This window comes from Mizuhopecten yessoensis, unplaced genomic scaffold (genome assembly GCF_002113885.1).
Source record: "Mizuhopecten yessoensis strain PY_sf001 unplaced genomic scaffold, ASM211388v2 scaffold5141, whole genome shotgun sequence".
NCBI lineage: Eukaryota > Metazoa > Mollusca > Bivalvia > Pectinida > Pectinidae > Mizuhopecten > Mizuhopecten yessoensis.
In genome coordinates this window covers 244,020-269,239 of record NW_018405900.1, presented here as the reverse complement: position 1 = coordinate 269,239, position 25,220 = coordinate 244,020, and the positions used below count along the sequence as shown (strand labels likewise).

Here is a 25,220-nt window from a genome sequence, read left to right as displayed (position 1 = left end):
AACAATAGTAACTTATCAGTTATGTGACAGGGAACAGTGACATGTATATATCAGTCAAAGGTAACTGATATATACATGTCACTGTTCCCTGTCACATAACAATAGTAACTTATCAGTTATGTGACAGGGAACAGTGACATGTATATATCAGTCAAAGGTAACTGATATATACATGTCACTGTTCCCTGTCACATAACAATAGTAACTCATCAGTCAAAGGTAACTAATATACATGTCACTGTTCCCTGTCACATAACAATAGTTTACATTCTTTTTATACTACATTCACTAGATATAACATTCACTAGATATTACAGTCAATAGATACTGGAGTCACTAGATACTACATTCACTAGATATTACACTCACTAGATATTACATTCTTTAGATATTACATCCACTAGATATTACATTCTTTAGATACTGTAGTCACTAGATATAACATTCACTAGATATTAGATACTGTAGTCACTAGATATTACATTCACCAGATATTACATTCACTAGATATTACATTCACTATATATTACAGTCAATAGATACTGTAGTCACTAGATATTACATTCACTATATATTACAGTCAATAGATACTGTAGTCACTATAGATATTACATTCACTAGATATTACATTCTTTAGATACTACATTCACTAGATATTACATTCAATAAATATTACATTCACTAGATATTACATTCTTTTTATACTACATTCACTAGATATAACATTCACTAGATATTACAGTCAATAGATACTGTAGTCACTATAGATACTACATTATCTATTGACTGTAATATCTAGTGAATGTAATATCTAGATATTACAGTCAATAGATACTGTAGTCACTAGATATTACATTCACTAGCTATTACATTCTTTAGATACTACATTCACTAGATATTACATTCAATAAATATTACATTCACTATATATTACATTCTTTTTATACTACATTCACTAGATATAACATTCACTATATATTACAGTCAATAGATACTGTAGTCACTAGATATTACATTCACTAGATATTACATTCACTAGATATTACAGTCAATAGATACTGTAGTCACTATAGATACTACATTCACTAGATATTACATTCTTTAGATACTACATTCACTAGATATTACAGTCAATAGATACTGTATTCACTAGATATTACAGTCAATAGATACTTTAGTCACTAGATATTACATTCACTAGATACTAGATATTACATTCGGTAGATACTACATTCACTAGATATTACAGTCAATAGACACTGTAGTCACTAGATATTACATTCACTATATATTACAGTCAATAGATACTGTAGTCACTAGATACTACAGTCAATAGATACTGTAGTCACTAGATATTACAGTCAATAGATACTGTAGTCACTAGATATTACAGTCAATAGATACTGTAGTCACTAGATATAACATTCACTAGATATTACATTCTTTAGATACTACATTTACTAGATATAACATTCACTAGATATTACAGTCAATAGATACTGTAGTCACTAGATATTACATTCACTAGATATCACATTCACTAGATATTACATTCATTAGATACTCGATCACTAGATATTACATTCACTCGATATAACATTCACTAGATATTACATTCAATAAATATTACGTTCACTAGATATTACATTCTTAGATATTACATTCTTTAGATACTTCATTTACTAGATATAACATTCACTAGATGTTACATTCTTTAGATACTACATTAACTAGATATTACATTCATTTGATACTGTAGTCACTATAGATATTAGATTCACTAGATATTACATTCTTAGATATTACATTCTTTAGATACTACATTCACTAGATATTACATTCATTTGATACTGTAGTCACTATAGATATTACATTCACTAGATATTACATTCTTTAGATACTATATTCACTAGATATTACAGTCATTAGATACTGTAGTCACTAGATATAACATTCACTAGATATTACAGTCAATAGATACTGTAGTCACTAGATACTACATTCACTAGATATTACATTCACTAGATATTACATTCACTATATATTACATTTACTAGATATTACATTCGTTATATATTACATTCACTAGATATTACATTCACTATATATTACATTCATTAGATATTACATTCACTATATATTACATTCACTAGATACTACATTCACTAGATATAACATTCACTAGATATTACAGTCAATAGATACTGTAGTCACTAGACACTGCATTCACCAGATATTACCAATAAATAATTAATATAGATAAGTATTTACCTTCAAGGCATTATATTCTGCAATTCCAAATTTGAACCCACACATTTTTTCCAGAGTTTGTGCAAAGACAAAGTAATCCTTGCCTGACCCATCGTCCTGGTCCAGTCGATTTGCCAGACGTATTTGTTGTGCAACTGGCAGGTGTATCAATGGGATACCACGGAACTTATCTTTCTTCTCCATTGTAAATTATAGTGCTGAGGACAAAAGAAAAGTTTGGTAATGTTATACAATGGTTAAATTCCTGTTGATCAAGGTACTACAGCATCTGTGTGCTGTGTAATAATTAATTATACAGTATTATAGGTCTCTCTACGCTCATAAAGTAAAGCCTATTCACTCCTTTCATGACAAAGTAAAATCTTTTTACCCTCTTCATTATACACTAGAACCCATTCACCCTTATCATATGGCACAGTTTTGAGTAAAGCAAGTCATGCTTTTCATATTACAGTAAAATCCAATCACCATTTTTAAGATACAGTAAAATCAGATCCAATCACCATTTTCGCTGTTACAGTGAACCCATTTTAAATTTCACTTGTTACAAGTTGTAAATTAAAACCCCTTCACCCTATTCTTGATATGGTAAACTGATTTTCATTTTCACAATACAGTGATTTAGCCCATTCACCCTTTTCATGATACAGTGAACCGGATCACCCTTTTCACAATACACAGTAAAACAAATTCGCCTTTTCATGGAACAGAATAACCTGTTCACTCTTTTAACTGGTATACATGTATTAGAACCCCGGTGTCATGCATAAAAAGTACCCCCCTACCAAAAAGTATCCGGATACTTTTTATACCTGCATAAAATGTAACCCCCCCCCCCTGCATAAAAAGTACCCCCCTGTGAAAAAAAATATATTTCTCTATTTTTAATCTAATTAAGTTCAGGACTTGAATAGGACATTACAGGGGAATATTTATCCACCCCTTACCCACCAACCCCCACCCCCGGGGCCAGGAATTTATGCCGAAATAATTTTTAATCACTGGATACAATAGATTTGGGGAGTCATGTAAAAACATTTACAGTTATGTTATAGTCATTACCCAACCTATCTTCAACTCATGAAAAATGTAAAATTTCAATGTGTTTTATCCAAAATAAAGTATAATTGAGTGTGACAGATAAAAATGAAAATTAATATAAAAAAAAAATGCACATTGCATAATTATATAAAAGCCTGAATAAATATATAAATGCAGTTGATAAGAAGAAAGGGGATTGTGGGGAAGGGGTGGATAAATATTCGACTGTTACATCCTGATCAAATTCTGAACTCAATTGGGTAAAAAAAAAGAGAAAAATCATTTTTTCATAGGGGGGTACTTTTTGGTCAGGGTATAAAAAGTATCCGGGGGGGGTACATTTTGGTCGGGTGTATACAAAGTATTCGGGGGGTGGGGAGTTAAAGATAGCTTGGGTAATGACTATAACATATATATAACTGTAAATGTTTCTACTCGACTCCCCAAACCTAATTGTGTCCAGTGATTGAAAATTATTTTAGCATAATTTCCTGGCCCCGGGGGTGGGGATTGGTGGGGTAGGGGTGGATAAACATGCAACTGTAACCTTCTGATCAACTTCTGAACTGTTTTTGATTAAAAAATTTAAACATTATCTTTTTTCATAGGGGGGTGCTTTTTATACAGGGGGGGTACTTTTTGGTAGGGTATAAAAAGTATCCGGATACTATTTAAGCAGGAGGTACATTTTATGCATGACACTGAAACACTTTTTTTGTGTATGTGTACAAGTATAAAAATATATCTTAAACAGTTGACATATATGCATACAAAAGTTGTTAATTGTCTAAATCAGTTGTCAAAAGTATAAAAATATAAACATTTATATTGAAACAGTTGTCAAATGTGTACAAATGTAACCATTTATTCTGAAACAGTTGTACATGTGACATGTACATGTAATTTACTGTTTACTGTGAAATTTTCGCTGTAGTTTATTTTCGCCTTTTGTGCCCTCCGCAATGAAGGCAAATCATTGCAGCAGACTTAGGTTAACAACATAATATACATAGTAATGAAATGTCAAGGGCGAAATTAACACTGGGCGAAAATTGATTTAATTTGGGAAGGGCGAAAATTTGACAAGCAAAAATGTCTCTGTATATTATACAGGCCACGAATAATCTTGATATAATTGTCATATATGACCATTTTGCCTGTTCCACAGATCCTTTTTATCTGATGTGCTAAAGATGATGTGAAATCCGAGTTTGTAATAACAAAATGATGGGTAATTAGTCTGAAATAACAAAATGATGGGTAATAAGTCTGAGATGAGTAAATCATTACCTTAACAAAACCTCAGCTGTCGTGACATTGCAGTATCAGATTACATAACTTTGTGCCAAGGTAATACTCTGTAAACAAGCAAACCAGCCATTGTAATCTCTTAATACACTCCCGATCTAGGTCAGTGATGTGTAATCGTTGTTCTAGTGACACTTTGCTTGTCTTATCTGTCTGACATTTTCCATCAAACGTAACTAATATATACATGTCACTGTTCCCTGTCACATAACAATAGTAACTCATCAGTCAAAGGTAACTAATATACACATGTCACTGTTCCCTGTCACATAACTATAGTAACTCATCAGTCAAAGGTAACTAATAAATACATGTCACTGTTCCCTGTCACATAACAACAGTAACTCATCAGTCAAAGGTAACTAATATACACATGTCACTGTTCCCTGTCACATAACTATAGTAACTCATCAGTCAAAGGTAACTAATATATACATGTCACTGTTCCCTGTCATATAACAATAGTAACACATCAGTCAAAGAAAACTAATATACACATGTCACTGTTCCCTGTCACATAACTATAGTAACTCATCAGTCAAAGGTAACTAATATATATACATGTCACTGTTCTCTGTCACATAACAATAGTAACTCATCAGTCGAAGGTAACTAATATACATGTCACTGTTCCCTCTCACATAACAATAGTAACTCATCAGTCAAAGGTAACTAATAAATACATGTCACTGTTCCCTGTCACATAACAACAGTAACTCATCAGTCAAAGGTAACTAATATATACATGTCACAGTTCCCTGTCACATAACAATAGTAACTCATCCGTCAAAGGTAACTAATATACACATGTCACTGTTCCCTGTCACAACACAATAGTAACTCATCAGTCAAAGGTAACTAATATATATACATGTCACTGTTCTCTGTCACATAACAATAGTAACTCATCAGTCAAAGGTAACTAATATATATACATGTCACTGTTCCCTGTCACATGACAACAGTAACTCATCAGTCAAAGGTAACTGATATATACATGTCACTGTTCCCTGTCACATAACAATAGTAACTTATCAGTTAAAGGTAACTAATATATACATGTCACTGTTCCCTGTCACATAACAATAGTAACTCATCAGTCAAAGGTAACTAATATATACATGTCACTGTTCCCTGTCACATAACAATAGTAACTCATCAGTCAAAGGTAACTAATATATACATGTCACTGTTCCCTGTCACATAACAATAGTAACTCATCAGTCAAAGGTAACTAATATACATGTCACTGTTCCCTGTCACATTACAATAGTAACTCATCAGTTAAAGGTGAGAATAACACTTAATACATAGCTTTACCAGACTAACTTCATCATAATGAGTATGTGATCACAGGAAATACTGACTGTGTCCCCAAATGTATGTGTAACGGAACTATGTTGATCACTGGCCACCAGCTAATTGGTTAGAGCAGGTTAAAATTCCAAGTTTGCAGTTTATTTCTCTTTCTCCTGTTACAGCGGTGACTGTGCCTCATTGTTTCAAGCTGTTGGTGTATACTTGGCAAGGGGATACCTGAACCTTAGTTGTAAATAGTGATGTCTTTGATGAAAGGGATGGAGGTGTGACAAAGAAAAGGGAGGGAGGTGTGGCAGAGAAAAGGGAGGGAGGTGTGGCAGAGGAAAGGAAGGGAGGTGTGACAAAGAAAAGGGAGGGAGGTGTGGCAGAGAAAGGGAGGTGTGGCAGCCAGAGAAAAGGGAGGTGTGGTAGAGAAAGGGAGGTGTGGCATATATATATATGTACATACAGCTAGTCGACACATTACGCCTTTATTGACGACCAATTTTTAGTGACAGATTTAACAACTCTCTCTAGTCTATTCAATGAGTGATGTTTAACTCCAATCAATTAATTTCACTTCAAAAGAGACAAGATATACCAAGTGAATTTTAAACTTCTAAATTAAAATGCAAACATGATGAACAATCATTTCAAGTTTGTAGACTCCTTTCTCCCACAATGTTTATATATCACCGGTAATTCCACAGAACCCTCCCCATTTACACAGGACTCCATGTTCCTGCCCACATCACCATGACAAATACACAAATTAAAGACTTGCAAGGCATTCAGACTTGCTCTTTTTACGATGTTTAAGTCCATTTACATGGTGTAATAGATAGTGTAACCAATGAAAATGTCCCAATCTCTTGCATGTATATCAAATGTCTCCAGAATGAGGAAAACTAAGTACAAATAACCAAAGTACAAATGACATTTCTTGTGAAATGAAAAAAAAAAAATATATATACAGATTTTTCTCAGTATTCTTATATACTTGGAATGATTTTATAATCAAACTGTCTCAAGGTCATTCATAACAAGGTCATTTATACACTAGATTAGCATACCTGAATATACCAAGGTCTCCAGGTAAAGTCCAACAGGAAGTATTGTTGTACTGTGATGTTCTACTGCTTACATAATGAACACAAAAGCAACACATATCTAAAGACTGATTCAACTGTATTGTGTGTGCAATTGTTTGAAAAACTGACAACAATGTCAATGTGTACTCTGTGCACATGCATGTGTATTTATGAGGGAGTTCATTGTGCATTTGTGTCTGTGAGCGAGTTCATACATACATGTATATCTGTGAGGGAGTTCATACATACATGTGTATCTGTGAGGGAGTTAATACATACATTTGTATCTGTGAGGGAGTTCATACATACATGTGTATCAGTGAGGGAGTTCATACATACATGTGTATATATGAGCCAGGAGTTCATACATACATGTGTATATCTGTGAAGGATCTCATACATACATGTGCAACAGTGAGGGAGTTCCTACATACATGTGTATTTGTGAGCCAGGAGATCATACATACATGTGTATCAGTGAGAGAGTTCATACATATATGTATATCTGTGAAGGAGTTAATACATGCATGTATATCAGTGAGGGAGTTCATACATATATGTATATCTGTGAGGGAGTTCATACATATATGTATATCTGTGAAGGAGATCATACATACATGTGTATCAGTGAGGGAGTTCATATGTATATCTGTGAAGGAGTTCATACATACATGTATATCTGAGAGGGAGTTCATACATATATGTGTATCTGTGAGCCAGGAGTTCATACATACATGTATATCTGTGAAGGAGTTCATACATATATGTATATCTGTGAAGGAGTTCATACATATATGTATATCTGTGAGGGAGTTCATACATACATGTGTATATATGAGCCAGGAGTTCATACATACATGTGTATCTGTGAAGGAGTTCATACATACATGTATATCTGTGAAGGAGTTCATACATACATGTGTATCTGTGAGCCCAGAGTTCATACATACATGTGTATTTGTGAGCCAGGAGTTCATACATACATGTGTATCTGTGAGGGAGTTCATACATACATGTATATTTGTAAGGGATCTCATACATATAAACATGTATATCTGTGAGGGAATTTGGCAATAGTTTACCATTTCAATTATAAATTTTGGTGATTTTTCCAGTAACAAAGAAATCTAAAACTGAGTCCCACAAATATGTCCAGTATATCATACATGTGATTTTCTCTCCTTGTGGTTTTGAATACATTTATGTATAGAAATTTGAACCACAAACATTCTTTTACCACAATTGGAATAATGAATTTTCTTTCATGCTGAACAGTGTTTTTAAATTAAGATCTGTTCATTAAACTGCATTGATCCAATGCTTTCTAAACAACAAAATCTTTTAGTGTTGTTTTTGAAACAAATTGTCAAAAATAGGAAATTCTGACATCAAGGCCAATGTTTAAGGAAGATTTCCATTCTTTTAAGGGAGTTTCAGTTTTCCAAGCCAAAATAAAGTTCCTATGAAATATGGAGACATCATCAAATTGATACACCAGCGCCATGATAAAAGAACATTTTAGTCCCGTCAACTGCCTCTCTTTATAAACAGATCATTCAATTGATTAAAGGTAGAATGTGGTTATCTGGTTGTGTAATCAATTAAAGACAATGTAAAAAGATATCTCTCACCTATGCCACACTACTCATGTATCCTAATCTCGTGGCCTAGGTATATATACAGCTCGCAAACCTTGCAGATTGAAGTAAATCTGAATGCAATAAAACTGTCATAATACTGTACTAATTTTATTGAGCCATCAAAAACAAACAAGGGAAAGCATTACAAGGCAATCCATAGATAGTCTCCCATGTGTAACATTTCTTTATTAACAGAGCTTTACACCTATCGCAGTACAAACTTACTGTAAAGTACCTTGGTACAGAATAGGGCAAATGTTTCCAGTGATTGTCATCAGAGGATTGATATAGATCACTGTGACTTGCTTTTCATACAGCGAAATCTGTCATCTTAGAATATACCTCAGAACTACAGGAGAAATAGTATAGAAGACAAGCTGTGACCAATCTTTTTCAATGACTAAGTTCAGGGGTTAAAGCACATACCACAGTGACATACTTTAGGAAAGTGCACTCCATCATCGTAAGATATACTTGCAAACTAAATTTGGTTAATCCTGGTAAAATAGTATAGGAGATATGGCCCAGTCAAATCATTTAAAAGGTTGAGGTCAAGGGTCAAAGCCTAGGTAACAACAACTTTCTTCTCATACTCTTTTCTCTACCATCCCAAGATATTCTTGCTTTCCAAATCTGGTTATTCCTGGTAAAAGAGCATGGAAGATATGTCCCAAACAATTTTTTTGAAAGGTTAAGGTCAAAGATCAAAGAATAGGTCACAGTGACCTACTTTTGAAATCCCGTACTCTGACATCCCAAGATGAACTTGCAAACCAAATATGATCACTCCAGTTGAAAAAGTATAGAAGATATGCCCCAGACAAAGTTTTTCAAAGGTGGAGGTCAAAGGAAGGACTGATGAGTGGACTAAGTGCAAGCCTAAAATCATGCATGAAGCAGTGGGGGACTCAAAACAGGAAAAGTATCATGATTCTGATAATAAATCTGATTCCAATGAAAAGACATACACATGACAATACACATTGAATAGCCTGCATATGACAACCAAACAGTAAAACGTCCACTAACTAGCTCTTCTGAGTCACAGAGCAAGTTATTCTGAAACCGGAACTCTGTTGATCAATGAAAGCCTTCTTGATGGTCGTTATTTCAATCAATAGATAAAATCCTTCCATGAAAGGTTTCAACAACTCACCATGTCAAACTTGTATAGGTTTTTAAACCCGTCATAGTAGACATTAACCAATATTTTTGTTGATAAGGAGCATTAAATGTTTCAGAAATATAAACACAATTTAACACTCAGACAATTTTTCAATGCTTAAATTAATCACACTATCACTAACTGAGGTATATAAACATTGATAATGCATGTCTTACTGAGTTGTATAAACACCGACATACATGTCTTACTGAGGTATATAAAGACTAACATACATGTGTTACTGAGGTAAATAAACACGGACATACATGTGTTACTGAGTTATATAAACACTAACATACATGTCTTACTGAATTGTATAAACACAGACATACATGTCTTACTGAGGTATATAAAGACTAACATACATGTCTTACTGAGTTCTATAAACACTGACATACATGTCTTACTGAGGTAAATAAACACCGACATACATGTCTTACTGAGTTATATAAACACCGACGTACATGTCTTACTGAGTTATATAAACACTAACATACATGTCTTACTGAATTGTATAAACACCGACATACATGTCTTACTGAGGTATATAAAGACTAACATACATGTCTTACTGAGGTAAATAAACACGGACATACATGTGTTACTGAGTTATATAAACACTAACATACATGTCTTACTGAGTTGTATAAACACCGACATACATGTCTTACTGAGGTATATAAACACCGACATACATGTCTTACTGAGTTATATAAACACTAACATACATGTCTTACTGAGTTGTATAAACACCGACATACATGTCTTAGTGAGGTATATAAACACCGACATACATGTCTTACTGAGGTATATAAAGACTAGCATACATGTCTTACTGAGGTATATAAAGACTAACATACATGTGTTACTGAGTTATATAAACACTAACATACATGTCTTACTGAGTTCTATAAACACTGACATACATGTCTTACTGAGTTCTATAAACACCGACATACATGTCTTACTGGGGTAAATAAAGACTAACATACATGTCTTACTGAGTTCTATAAACACTGACATACATGTCTTACTGAGGTATATAAAGACTAACATACATGTCTTACTGAGGTATATAAAGACTAGCATACATGTCTTACTGAGGTATATAAAGACTAACATACATGTCTTACTGAGGTAAATAAACACCGACATACATGTCTTACTGAGTTCTATAAACACTGACATACATGTCTTACTGAGGTAAATAAACACCGACATACATGTCTTACTGAGTTATATAAAGACTAACATACATGTCTTATTGAGGTATATAAATACTAACATACATGTCTTACTGAGGTATATAAAGACTAACATACATGTCTTATTGAGGTATATAAAGACTAACATACATGTCTTACTGAGTTATATAAAGACTAACATACATGTCTTACTGAGTTATATAAACACTTACATACATGTCTTACGGAGGTATAAAAAAAACTGACCTACATGTCTTATATAAACACTGACATACATGTCTTACTGAGGTATTTAAACAATAACCTACATATCTTATTTAGGTTTAAAAAGAAAGACATCCATACACATTTTACTCAGGTTGATGTATATCAACACTGACTTTTGTCAAAATAAAACCTTTATTGCAAGTTAAGCTTATCAGTGACTTTAATAGCAACAAAATGGTGACCAGCTACAGCGCAATTCTTACATCAGAAACAGTTTGGTGAGATTGACTCTGTGTGAAATATGTACTACCTACCTTCCATTAGAGTCTGCGGTTCCATCCTAGTAGTCATTGTTTTTGTTAAAAATCACAAAAAATATTCCTAAAATTGTAAAATGGCGTCATGTTAATTTGTAGGCATAACCTATTTAGATGTAAGGTTGATAGACTTGGCTATACACCTAAATCATGCTCCAGTAACCCTATTCAGCTGGCCTACCCGAGATAACAACCAGACACATTCGGTGTACACAGCCAAACCTGTTGTACGCCAGCTAGCTTATGGAAGATTAACACAAAATGAAGCTAAACGTAAAAAAAAAAAAATTAAGCCATGACTTTTCTTTGCTGGAGATAATCTTTAATAGATCTACTGTGAACATAAACAAATTTTGTTTACTGAAAGCATTAAACAATCTTAACATTATTGTAACCTTATATGCTTTAATAACCTTGAAACGAAACCTATAAGGACTGTCTATTTCTTTCTTAAAAATAACAACATCGTGAAGTTAAACGAAGATTGAAAATAGATAAGTTATGTCATAGAGCAAAAACTGTTGAGAGACAGAGAGACAGACAGACAGACAGTCACATGATCAGAAAAACAATATGACACTACAATAGTGCCCCTTTCTAGCTTGATGGGCAAAGTGAGTTTATGCTGTGGTGCTGTGTCTGTCATCTGTCTATCATCAACTTTTTCTTTAAAACACTACTAGTCAAGAATAGCTAAATGTATTTTGACCAAATTTGGTCCAGAGCACCGTTAGGCTAAGAGAACACAATGTAATATAAATGGAGAGTGTGTCCCCACCCCTGGGGGCATGAAGGGTGGGATACAATATTGGACACATTCAAATATTTTAAATACACAACACTTCTCCTTCAATACAGACGAAGGGATTAAAACAAAATTTCGTCTAGAGCATCCTTGGGCCAAGGAGACTCAAAGTTATATAAATTGAGTGGTTGGCTCTCATCAGGGAGGAAAAGATGGGTCCAATAGGGGAAATAGAGGTGAAACTTTAAATTCCTTCTTCTTCAGAAAGCATCCAGAAATTTGAATCAAATATGGTGTAGAGCACCCTTGGGCCAAGGGGAGTCTAAATCTTTAGGTTGTATCAGGCAGACCTGAAGAAGCCCAAGAAGGCAGAAAGTCCTAGCGCTCAGTTTTGTATACTTGTTATTTTATTCCCTATTTTCTTTCACAAGAACTTGCTTCTTTATTATCTAATATATATATATATATATATGATAAAGAAGGAATAAATGTCCATGTGAAGTAAGTAAATATAGAAAAAAAATAACGACCGACTATGTAAAACTATATATATGTATATATTTGCATGGCATAATGAAGAAATAGAGAAGTCATGTCACCAAGATTGACATAAGGACCAACCCCAACTGCTTTGGCCTTAATCACTGGGTCATTACTTTGAAAAAGTTGAGATTCCCACCCTATCACCGTGAATACAATCGTTAGGCAGAAGAGATGAATACACTCTTGCTATTAGGAATGGCCTTAATGTCTGGCCTGGTCCCCGAGGACTGGTATCAAACCATGGGAACAGTTGAGATTCCCCTCCTCTAACCACAATGCAGGGAATGAAGAAACAATGTCCTCGAAGTCTTGCCCACCCCTAGAGATTATGCCCTTGTTATAGCTTATATTTTTTGTACTCTTTAGATAAACAAGTATGCTATTCAACTGCTTTTGAACTGAAAATAAAATTCTGGGTGATCTATTAGCCCCTTAATTGTGCCTCTAGTTTCTCGTGTCAGTGTAAGTCTGTAACTTTGTACTTTGTGTTATATATATTTTATCTTCTGGTTTTAAGTTTCATCATCTCAACCATCATGATGTCATATGTATAGATTTTATCAGTTGTATTCAGCTTTGTCAGGATATTGTGACCTTAGAGTGAAATTATCTGTAAAAAGAGTAGCACAGGGCAGAACAATATTTTATATGCCCGTCCTGTGCCAATCTGACATACAATAATGCATCAGAAAGATGTTAAGTAAATAATGAATAAAAATATGGAAATGCAAAAAGAAACAACGTTTGTACTGTACTACTCCATAAAGTTGAGAATTATTTCTGGAATGTGGTGAAAGGAGAAAAAATGACTTTTAAAAAATTGGTTTTCATATTAATTGTCTCCCTTTGTATATATTTCAAACCATGGAAATAGAATTGAAATTGACCCTTTTTACCAATAATCAATTCATCCTACACCATTAAAACCAAAGATGTTTCTACTGTTCATTGATTACCTGCAGATTTCTCTACTAGACAGAGTGTAAATATTGACCAAGTCTCATTCTCTACTAGACAGAGTGTAAATATTGACTAAGTCTCATTCTCTACTAGACAGAGTGTAAATATTGACCAAGTCTCATTCTCTACTAGACAGAGTGTAAATATTGACCAAGTCTCATTCTCTACTAGACAGAGTGTAAATATTGACCAAGTCTCATTCTCTACTAGACAGAGTGTAAATATTGACCAAGTCTCATTCTCTACTAGACAGAGTGTAAATATTGACCAAGTCTCATTCTCTACTAGACAGAGTGTAAATATTGACCAAGTCTCATTCTCTACTAGACAGAGTGTAAATATTGACCAAGTCTCATTCTCTACTAGACAGAGTGTAAATATTGACCAAGTCTCATTCTCTACTAGACAGAGTGTAAATATTGACCAAGTCTCATTCTCTACTAGACAGAGTGTAAATATTGACCAAGTCTCATTCTCTACTAGACAGAGTGTAAATATTGACCAAGTCTCATTCTCTACTAGACAGAGTGTAAATATTGACCAAGTCTCATTCTCTACTAGACAGAGTGTAAATATTGACCAAGTCTCATTCTCTACTAGACAGAGTGTAAATATTGACCAAGTCTCATTCTCTACTAGACAGAGTGTAAATATTGACCAAGTCTCATTCTCTACTAGACAGAGTGTAAATATTGACCAAGTCTCATTCTCTACTAGACAGAGTGTAAATATTGACCAAGTCTCATTCTCTACTAGACAGAGTGTAAATATTGACCAAGTCTCATTCTCTACTAGACAGAGTGTAAATATTGACCAAGTCTCATTCTCTACTAGACAGAGTGTAAATATTGACCAAGTCTCATTCTCTACTAGACAGAGTGTAAATATTGACCAAGTCTCATTCTCTACTAGACAGAGTGTAAATATTGACCAAGTCTCATTCTCTACTAGACAGAGTGTAAATATTGACCAAGTCTCATTCTCTACTAGACAGAGTGTAAATATTGACCAAGTCTCATTCTCTACTAGACAGAGTGTAAATATTGACCAAGTCTCATTCTCTACTAGACAGAGTGTAAATATTGACCAAGTCTCATTCTCTACTAGACAGAGTGTAAATATTGACCAAGTCTCATTCTCTACTAGACAGAGTGTAAATATTGACCAAGTCTCATTCTCTACTAGACAGAGTGTAAATATTGACCAAGTCTCATTCTCTACTAGACAGAGTGTAAATATTGACCAAGTCTCATTCTCTACTAGACAGAGTGTAAATATTGACCAAGTCTCATTCTCTACTAGACAGAGTGTAAATATTGACCAAGTCTCATTCTCTACTAGACAGAGTGTAAATATTGACCAAGTCTCATCAGAATCCTGTCCTTTTTTACTTAGTTATTGTGCAGAAGCCGTCGACCAATCAGGTAGTATTATGCTAACTAATGTATGAAATTTTATCACTTTTTTTCGAATTTTTAAGTTGCACTTGTCCAATGTATTACATAAAATAAATATGAAGAGGTCACATAGTGCATTGAAGAGCAAACTGTACATGTATGTAAAATTTCATTGATAAACTACAGTCGTAAAATGAATAGGTCACTATCATTTATAATAACAGGACATAGAAAATTCTCGTAACACTTAAATGAGACTGTTTCTTTGTGTATCTAGGTATTCATGTCCTGTCCGTTGGTCTTGATGTTTCTCTTTCTACTGTATTCTCAGTCAACTTTAGATACAGTGCAATTCAACTGCAGTATACTTATACATATATTACAGAAAGTGCACTGACTAAAGTTGAAGTCCCACAAAGAATAAATACTTCATTTTTATTATTGTGTAAATAGTGAGAAAAGCCAAAGAAGCACCCGTGTCAAATCTCCAGAATAATGGCATTTATTTCCCCTGAATAAATCACAACTGAGCACAATAAAAACATCGACCATCATGTCACTTAAAAGATAAAAATATCTCCCCATAATATCATTTTCTTCATCCAACTCCATATCTCGAAAAGCTGTGTTGTTTTCCTTCAACAGTCCATATTAATCATGGAAACCATGATAATCGGGACATGGTCTCGAGTAACCAATTGACTATGACATGTACACAGCAGAGGTTTGGGAATAGGGAGGGTAGTGTAACAGTCAAGAAAGAAAAAAATCGGAAAATCGGAATTGTCATGCTAACGTACAGTTTAATTGTAAGCCGTCACGCTTACCTAACAGGTTAATTTTAAGCTGTTACGCGTACCGTACAGTTTAATTGTAAGCCTTCACCCGTACCGTACAGGTTAACTGTAAGCCGTTAAGCTTACCGTGCAGGTTAATTGTAAGCCGTCACACTTACAGTAAAGGTAAATTGTAAGCCGTCACGCTTACCGTACAGGTAAATTGTAAGCCGTCACGCTTACCGTGCAGGTTAATTGTAAGCCGTCACGCTTACAGTACAGGTAAATTGTAAGCCGTCACGCTTACAGTACAGGTTAATTGTAAGCACGCCTATCGTACAGGTTAATTTAATTGTAAGCCGTCACACTTACCGTTCAAGTTAATTGTAAGCCGTGACGCTTACAGTACAGGTAAATTGTAAGCCGTCACGCTTACAGTACAGGTTAATTGTTAGCACGCCTATCGTACAGGTTAATTTAATTGTAAGCCGTCACACTTACCGTTCAAGTTAATTGTAAGCCGTCACGCTTACAGTACAAGTAAATTGTAAGCCGTCACGCTTACAGTATAGGTAAATTGTAAGCCGTCACGCTTACCGTTCAAGTTAATTGTAAGCACGCTTACCGTGCAGGTTAATTGTAAATAAAGGTCCTTTTTTCCTCAAACGTTGTCAGGATCCATCTCAGGGAGCTACCAGCCAAATATCATGACCCTATTATTAGCCTTTTGATTCTTAGAAAAAGTTGTTTTATACATACTTTACCCTTGTAATCTTGATAGTAGGTCAAGGCAATTTTTTGACAAATTTTGTTGGGCTCATTTAAAGAAGGTACCAAAAGTCATTTAGAGGAAAAAAGACAGAAGGCGGATGGACGATAAACCACAAACCACAGCATAAGCTCACATTTCCGAAAGTGTAAAAATGTCCCCGCCAATCAGGGGCAAAGCCAGAGATCTTGGTTGAAGAATGGGAGTAATTGCTATGTAATAGTTAATACCAGTACATCCAGGGATGTCAATATCACATTCCTACACCACATATTACTACCTACAAGCTTTCATTTTAAACAGTGCAGAAATACCTGCTATGCAACAGTTACAAGTACAGCCCATCCCAGACCCTTTGTTCCATGAGCTCCTTTCTGACCTTGGTAATACCCTGTTCCTCGGGAACCTGATCACGTTTCCATATACAGATACCAGTACAATACCGATAGCTACCAATGTAAAGCTGTATAGGTATGAATGGGCAAAATGCCAAAGAAAAGCAAACATAGAAAAATAACATGCGCATTTACTTGGTAAACTTGTCAGGAGTAAATACTATTTTATCATAACCCTACATCAGATGATATCATGTATATTAACAGACAGTATGATTAAACTAAACAGCAGTATCCTGTTTTATATACCCTACTGTATATATATACAAAACATCCCACACTAATATAAAACACCCCACACCCCACACTGTAACAACACATACCCCACTCAACACCCCACACTGTAACAACACATACCCCACACAACACCCCACACTGTCACAACACATACAACATCCCACACTGTCACAACACATACAACACCCCACACTGTCAAAACACATATCCCACACAACATCCCACACTGTCACAACACCCCACACTATCAAAACACACACAACACCCCACACTGTCACAACACATACCCCACACTGTCACAACACATAACACCCACACTGTCAAAACACATACAACATCCCACACTGTCAAAACACATACAACACCCCACATTGTCAAAACACATACAACACCCCACACTGTCAAAACACATACAACACCCCACACTGTCACAACACACACAACACCCCACCCCATACTGTCACAACACATACAACACCCCACACTGTTGAAACACATACAACACAACATCCCACACTGTCACAACACAAACAACACACAACACCATACACAGTCACAACACATCACACTGTCATAACACATACAACAACCAACACACAACACTCTCACAACACATACAACACCCCACACTGTCACAACACATACAACTGCCCACACTGTCACAACACACAAAACACCCCCACCCCATACTGTCACAACACATACAACACTCCACACTGTCGAAACACATACAACACAACATCCCACACTGTCACAACACATACAACACAACACACTGTCACAACACATACAGCACACCACACTGTCACAACACATACAACACACCACACTGTCACAACACATACAACACACAAGACCCAATACTGTCACAACACATCACACTGTCACAACACATACAAAACACAACACTGTCACAACACATTTAACACACAACACTGTCACACCACATACACCACACTGTCACAACACATACAATAAACCACACTGTCACAACACATACAACAAACCACACTGTCACAACACATACAACACATATAACACTCAAAACACCACATGCAGTCACAACACATACAACAACCCTCATTGTCAAAACACATACAACACACCATACTGTCACAACACCCAACATCCCACACTGTCACCACACATACAACACCAGACACAACACCTTACACTCTCAATACTACACACAATACACTGCACTTTACACCACCATCCCACACTGAACGAAACGCCACACCTCATACTGCACATTACAACATCCCACACTCAACGAAACACCACACCTCATACTGCACATCACAACATCCCACACCAGACAAAATGCCCCACTTTCTCATTCTGCACTCAATACCATTCACCTGACATCATATCATGTGTAACAGGAAAGAGAACAGTGTGCTTCCACCGGGGATCAAACCATTGATCTCCAGGTTGCTAGTCAGACACTCTACCACCGAGTGAAAGGGAAATTCCTTCTAACTCGAAGCTAGAAGGCGACCGTAATCCTATGTACAATTAAAACCTGCCACACATGCATTCTCTTACTGCCCACCCCATGCTGCACACCCCATACCACACATCCCATACCACACATCTCATACCACACATTCTCTTTCTGGACACAATACATCACATAGGACAGCATTAAAGTACCGTTAATTCCAGCGATATATTTTCATTACATTAATATACCACACATTTCAATGAAACTTAAGATGCACATGATGATCATGGTCATCAGTATGTAAATGATAGCATGGAGTAATCATGCATACTAACCTCAACATTTATATATACATGTATGTATATTATCAATTGATTTGTAAGACAGTTTTTAAGATACTTTAAACACATCAAGAGATTTATGAATAATATTTTAAAACTGTTCAATACCACACTATCAGTAAGAAATGCATTTCTTTCTCTGTATTTTTAAGTTGATTTTTCAATAACGCAACTATGAAATAAATGATAATATATGGCTGAGGTAACAACAGGACATAACACAGGTTAAACACAGGTAAAATACTCTGAAGTAGACCTAATCCTTCTAACCCCATACATCTGCCCATGTGTATATAAACTGGATAAAACAGTCAATATTGTAACATCATACAACACACAACATCATACAACATACAACACTGTCACATCATATTGTAACACTCGATACAAGTGACAACCCCCTGGTCTCCCTGATCTAAATCAATATTACCTATTATTGACCACTAGCATATTTACCTTGATTACCTCCCCTTTATCACCCTTAGTATTGACCACTACTATATTTACCTTGATTATCTCCCCTTTATTAACCTAAGTATTGACCACTACCATATTTACCTTGATTATCTCCCCTTTATCACCCTTAGTATTGACCACTACTATATTTACCTTGATAATCTCCCCTTTATCACCCTTAGTATTGACCACTAGCATATTTACCTTGATTACCTCCCCTTTATCACCATTAGTATTGACCACTACCATATTTACCTTGATTACCTCCCCTTTATCACCCTTAGTATTGACCACTACCGTATTTACCTTGATTATCTCCCGTTTATCACCCTTAGTATTGACCACTACCATATTTACCTTGATTATCTCCCCTTTATCACCCTTAGTATTGACCACTACTATATTTACCTTGATAATCTCCCCTTTATCACCCTTAGTATTGACCACTAGCATATTTACCTTGATTATCTCCCCTTTATCACCCTTAGTTTTGACCACTACCATATTTACCTTGATAATTTCCCCTTTATAACCCTTAGTATTGGCCACTACCATATTTACCTTGATCATCTTTCCTGATCACCTTTATATATTCTGTATATATATATATATTGACCATTACCATTTTAGTTTGATTATCTCCCCTTTATCACCTTTATCTATCTCAGTTTTATATCATGTATTAACCACTATCGGATTTACCTTAATTATCTCCCCTTGATTATCCGTATGACTATCTATCTCATATATATATTACCTTCCTATCGACAACTACCCCTTGAATAACCTTATCTATCACTTTGTCATTGTTATTAGTGTGTCAATAAGCCCCTGTTTCTAAACAAATGAAAGGAAGTTAAATTTTAACAATTATTCCAAATAATGCTGATCAATCTGCAATGTCTATAAATAGCTTCATATCTCACATTTTGTATACGACCTCCGTCAGTGAAACGAAACACCCATGGGTGGAGTCATGTAGGCGATAAACCCGTCAACCAACCAACCAACATTTTTTATAGCAAGTACTGCAGTACAGAAGCGGCCACCCAATCGATATTACTTATTGTGGTAGCAGAGTAACATCTATATCTATACCTGGGTATTGTGAAATACAGGTAAAACCATGTGACCGACTTGTTGGTTCGGAGAAAAAAGGTGTGCGGTAACGTTCCTGGGCAGTGAACCACAGTAAACTACACACATAGCCATACTGAAAACAACAGCTAACGGTAACAAAGATGTCAGCATTGTATGACACTCATACTGCAACTAATAAAAATCAAGCAACATGCATATCCGTCCGAAACCTCACTGATGTTTCACANTCACACAGGTATACATTGTTATATCACACAGGTATACATTGTTATATCACACAGGTATACATTGTTATATCACACAGGTATACATTGTTATATCACACAGGCATACATTGTTATAAAAAAACACATGTGAAACACTGTTCCGCAATGGATTTAACGTAAACAGACGAGTCATTATACCTATAGTATAGTGGCAGGGCTCATAATATTATCTACACTCTATTTAGTATAAAATTGAATTTAACCAGTACTAAAGTAGTTTTGATAAAGCTATGTGTCGGAGAAGAGTTTATCTGTTTGTGTAAATGATATATTCGCTTATTGAATAACTACTACAATAAATGGCGTGGCGTGAGTTGGATCAGTCAGAACGGGTTCACCGTTATGTTTAATGTAGCCAATGAACGTTATAAATTCTAATATTCGATTTACATCCAAATCTTCTTGTAACAATCCAAAAATAAAAAAATAAAAAAATAAAAGACTTGTCAGATTTAACCAATTCAAAACTGAAACAATTAACAAGAGGTAAGAAAATAATTAAAATTAATATCCGGGCCAACAAGAGGGATTAATATAACTTGAATTTACGTGTTTTATGTTTGTTGTAAAACGAATAAAGTTGAAATAAATTATAACTTAGCATCGCTTCCCGTTAATGAATAACATTTCACTTCAGCAGGTTACCTCTCACAGACCCCCGGAGGTTTCCTCTCTAACACCAATATAAGGAAGCAAATATACTAAGATGGGATTGACGAGAAACCTTGAGTTTAAGTTTGACAGTAAATCATCACAATCTTCAGGGGCGGGTCCAGGTGAGGGCGTAATGGGCGTACGCCCCCCTCCCCCCTCCCCCTTTTCAAAAAAAAAAACCCACAAAAAAACAAANCATGGGTGGAGTCATGTAGGCGATAAACCCGTCAACCAACCAACCAACATTTTTTATAGCAAGTACTGCAGTACAGAAGCGGCCACCCAATCGATATTACTTATTGTGGTAGCAGAGTAACATCTATATCTATACCTGGGTATTGTGAAATACAGGTAAAACCATGTGACCGACTTGTTGGTTCGGAGAAAAAAGGTGTGCGGTAACGTTCCTGGGCAGTGAACCACAGTAAACTACACACATAGCCATACTGAAAACAACAGCTAACGGTAACAAAGATGTCAGCATTGTATGACACTCATACTGCAACTAATAAAAATCAAGCAACATGCATATCCGTCCGAAACCTCACTGATGTTTCACATAGGCCTATATGTGCGTTTTACTTTTACAGTGTTACATATAAAAGATTACCCCTCACTATCTGTATATATATATAAGTAGTGTCACTTACAAAAAAAATGAAGTAGATAAAAGGTCTCCTACTTCCGAAATAATATTCAACATATCAAGGACTTGGGCTTAAATAGCAATTCCGTTAATATATTTGATATTTTCACAAAAATACAAGGGTGCATGTACCACGTTCTATGCAGTGAACCGAGCAGTGCTTACCTGTCCTTTCCCCTTTATAGGAAAATGCCGTTTTAATCAGATCTATATTTTCCGACAACTGTGCGTCAGCGAGGATTCTTCATCCAAACACATGGCCACAATACATCCGTTAATGTTGATTACTCCTGGTCACATAAAAACACCACTTTGACCATTTCTAGTCCTTCAGAATTCCGTCCACCCCGATCAACCTGCCAACGAGGGTTTTTACAAAGGGGAATCCCCAAACACAGCAGTGACGCGCGTAGTCCAAAATCCACCCGTTGTCGCTGTATAGTATGTTAACATATACATGTACAGGGACAATGGGAATGTGTTTCAGTACCCTGACGTGTAGAGAGTAATTATTTTACTTACTGTCATTCATTGGTGGGGTGGTGGCATTTTCTTACTTAGTGCTGATCTGAATCTTTAACAAGTTTAATATTATTCTTTACAGTTTAAATCATATCATCTACGATTTCTATATCTATTTCTTTATTGACATGTTTATTAATGGCAGCTAATGGTTAGTAAGGTAGTCGTTGTCGTACTACGTATTTCTATATCCTGTTTACCAGGTACGAAAATAGCCCTTGTCTATTCTCTTCCAATCGCCAGTTTCTGCTCCGATTGCAGATACATATGCATTTCAGTTGGNTCGTAATCTGCTAATATTGTATTGAATATGGCAATTTATCATATTCATGAATTAAACACATAAACACCCTGACACTTTAACTATAAAATATACATGCTCCAAGTCAGGAACCGTTACACTAGTGCATTTCACAATTATTTTATGTTTTTTAGCCAAAAAAAGGATTCTACGCCCCCTCTTTCAAATGTCCTAGAAACGCCCCTGGTTGGAGCCTCTACCGAGCACATGGACTAGCATTTAAATACATTGAATGAAAGTTTAGATCTTACGATAAAACCCTTGTGTTCAGAAAATTGTCTCGGAGTAACGGACGGATAGCAGCCATTGGCCACGCTCGACCGTTGCTGAACTATTGAGCGCGTTCCAGGGTTATACCTCATCACCCGAACGAGTTCAAGGACATACATGTAACTAGAAATGAAGCTGCTCCAGACGTAGATGGAAGCTAGAGCTAAATTAAATTCCAATGGAGATTTTATACAAAACACCTTATGTAACAATGAAATAAACGTCTTGGATTCATGCCAATATCAAATTTTGGAATCACAATAAATTTTTGCAATGACAATATCTCAGGAGCTGAAGTATTTATCAGGCAATGTCATTAATAATTTTGCAAAGTGTTAGCGGGACCGCAGTAGGGTTTATGAAGCATGGAGATACTTAAAGGATATCCTTGTGTTCATACGGGTAACACGTACATTTAAAAAGAAAGACTTTCTCAGTCACTGATAACAGGTAGATTGAACGTACTGAAGTGGTACTTAATCGGATTTTAAAGATGTCTACTGCAGTGCTAGACAAATTGTTCCATATATACAGGTATGTGTATACAGGTGAGATAGTTCAGATAACCTACAGGTAGACGTGTAGGTGTAGACTCGCATGCACATTCATGTAATAAAAATCACGTCATTATGAACAATGATAATAAAGCACCACAAGTGATACAAACCACTCGCATTCACACATTGTGTGACATTATATAAGGAAATAAATAGAAAATCCAATGATGTATCATTATCTGCTCTAGCGACTGCATTCTTTGATGGATAATAATATTTGTATTGTGCAGTTAAAAGGGAACTTGTTCAAGCATTGTCATAACAAACAATTGTATCACGTTTCATGAATTCCGTTGAGGAATGAAGTCGCAAGAGCGATGACATTTTAAAAAAAAATAGTAACAGTGACATTAACCTTCAACGTAGAAACCTGAAACACGATATTGTTCAAAGCATTGCCATACCAAACACTTGTATCAAATTTCATGAAATTCCGTTGAGAAACAAAGTCGCTAGAGTGATGACAAAGAGTGTAACATACGTACATACATGTACGTACATATACGTACATACGTACGGGTTTAATCCTATATCCCCTCGTACTTTCGTTGCGAGGGGATGATAATGTTGTATATAGCTTCCCACATAATGAGGTAACATGCTTCACAGCTATACAATACAATACAATACAAATTTAATGAAGGTTATTGACACGAACAAAAACAAAATATAGTGCTAAACAACAAAAATGAAAAATGAAACAGGTACTTTTTTTATCAATTTCAAAGCTGCTGCCATTTTTGGCTTTATGAGATTTTTGGATTCAGAACAGGGGGTTCTTACTCTGCTGTTGGTGATCTTAATGGCTAATGGAAGGTGAAATAGCTACGTTAAAAAGGAGCAGCTGTTTTATTTAGTACCATGTATATGCCCGGCCTCCTCTGCCTATGTTAATCGTGCCTTTCTGTCGAAAACAAGAAACAAACCGAACTGTGGTATTTGAGTTTTCTGAGGACAGCTAGTAAATGTACATACATGTGCAATGGTTGTCAACCCCTTGTCGTAGAAATGATGAAGTAGACACCTAATTTCCTCGTCGATGTAACTGACTGAATAGTTTTGTCACCATTCTGCTTTTGTAGATTCTTTGATTTATTTTCTTATGATGCATGGATGTAAAAACAAAGACTTGCATATTCTTATTTATTTTCAGCTCATTGGCACTCATCCAAGCGCTGATGCTCGTCAGGCAGGGTGAAAGACTTGCTGATATGATGTCGAAGTCGTTATGTGATCTGACAATCATGCATATCTGTGTCACCAGTAGGACAACGATACACATATACAGCAGGT

The 25,220-nt window shown here is 35.5% G+C and overlaps 1 protein-coding gene across 4 annotated transcripts in view; it reads right to left on the bottom strand.

Annotated features, from left to right (window-relative positions):
• LOC110450234 overlaps window positions 1-22,706 on the bottom strand; it is a 39,375-nt gene extending 16,669 nt beyond the window's left edge. The window contains exons 1-4 of one of the 4 annotated variants that reach the window (XM_021497619.1): window positions 22,443-22,706; window positions 17,049-17,197; window positions 11,542-11,608; window positions 2,272-2,468 (exon numbers count right to left, since the gene is read on the bottom strand). In XM_021497619.1, coding sequence (XP_021353294.1) covers window positions 2,272-2,454 — 183 coding nt within the window. In that variant the 5' untranslated portion in view covers window positions 2,455-2,468; window positions 11,542-11,608; window positions 17,049-17,197; window positions 22,443-22,706. The remainder of the gene's footprint in view (window positions 1-2,271; window positions 2,469-11,541; window positions 11,609-17,048; window positions 17,198-22,442) is intronic. The other 3 variants (XM_021497621.1, XM_021497620.1, XM_021497618.1) reach the window with 3 other exon arrangements.
• Between the last annotated feature and the right edge of the window lie 2,514 nt (window positions 22,707-25,220).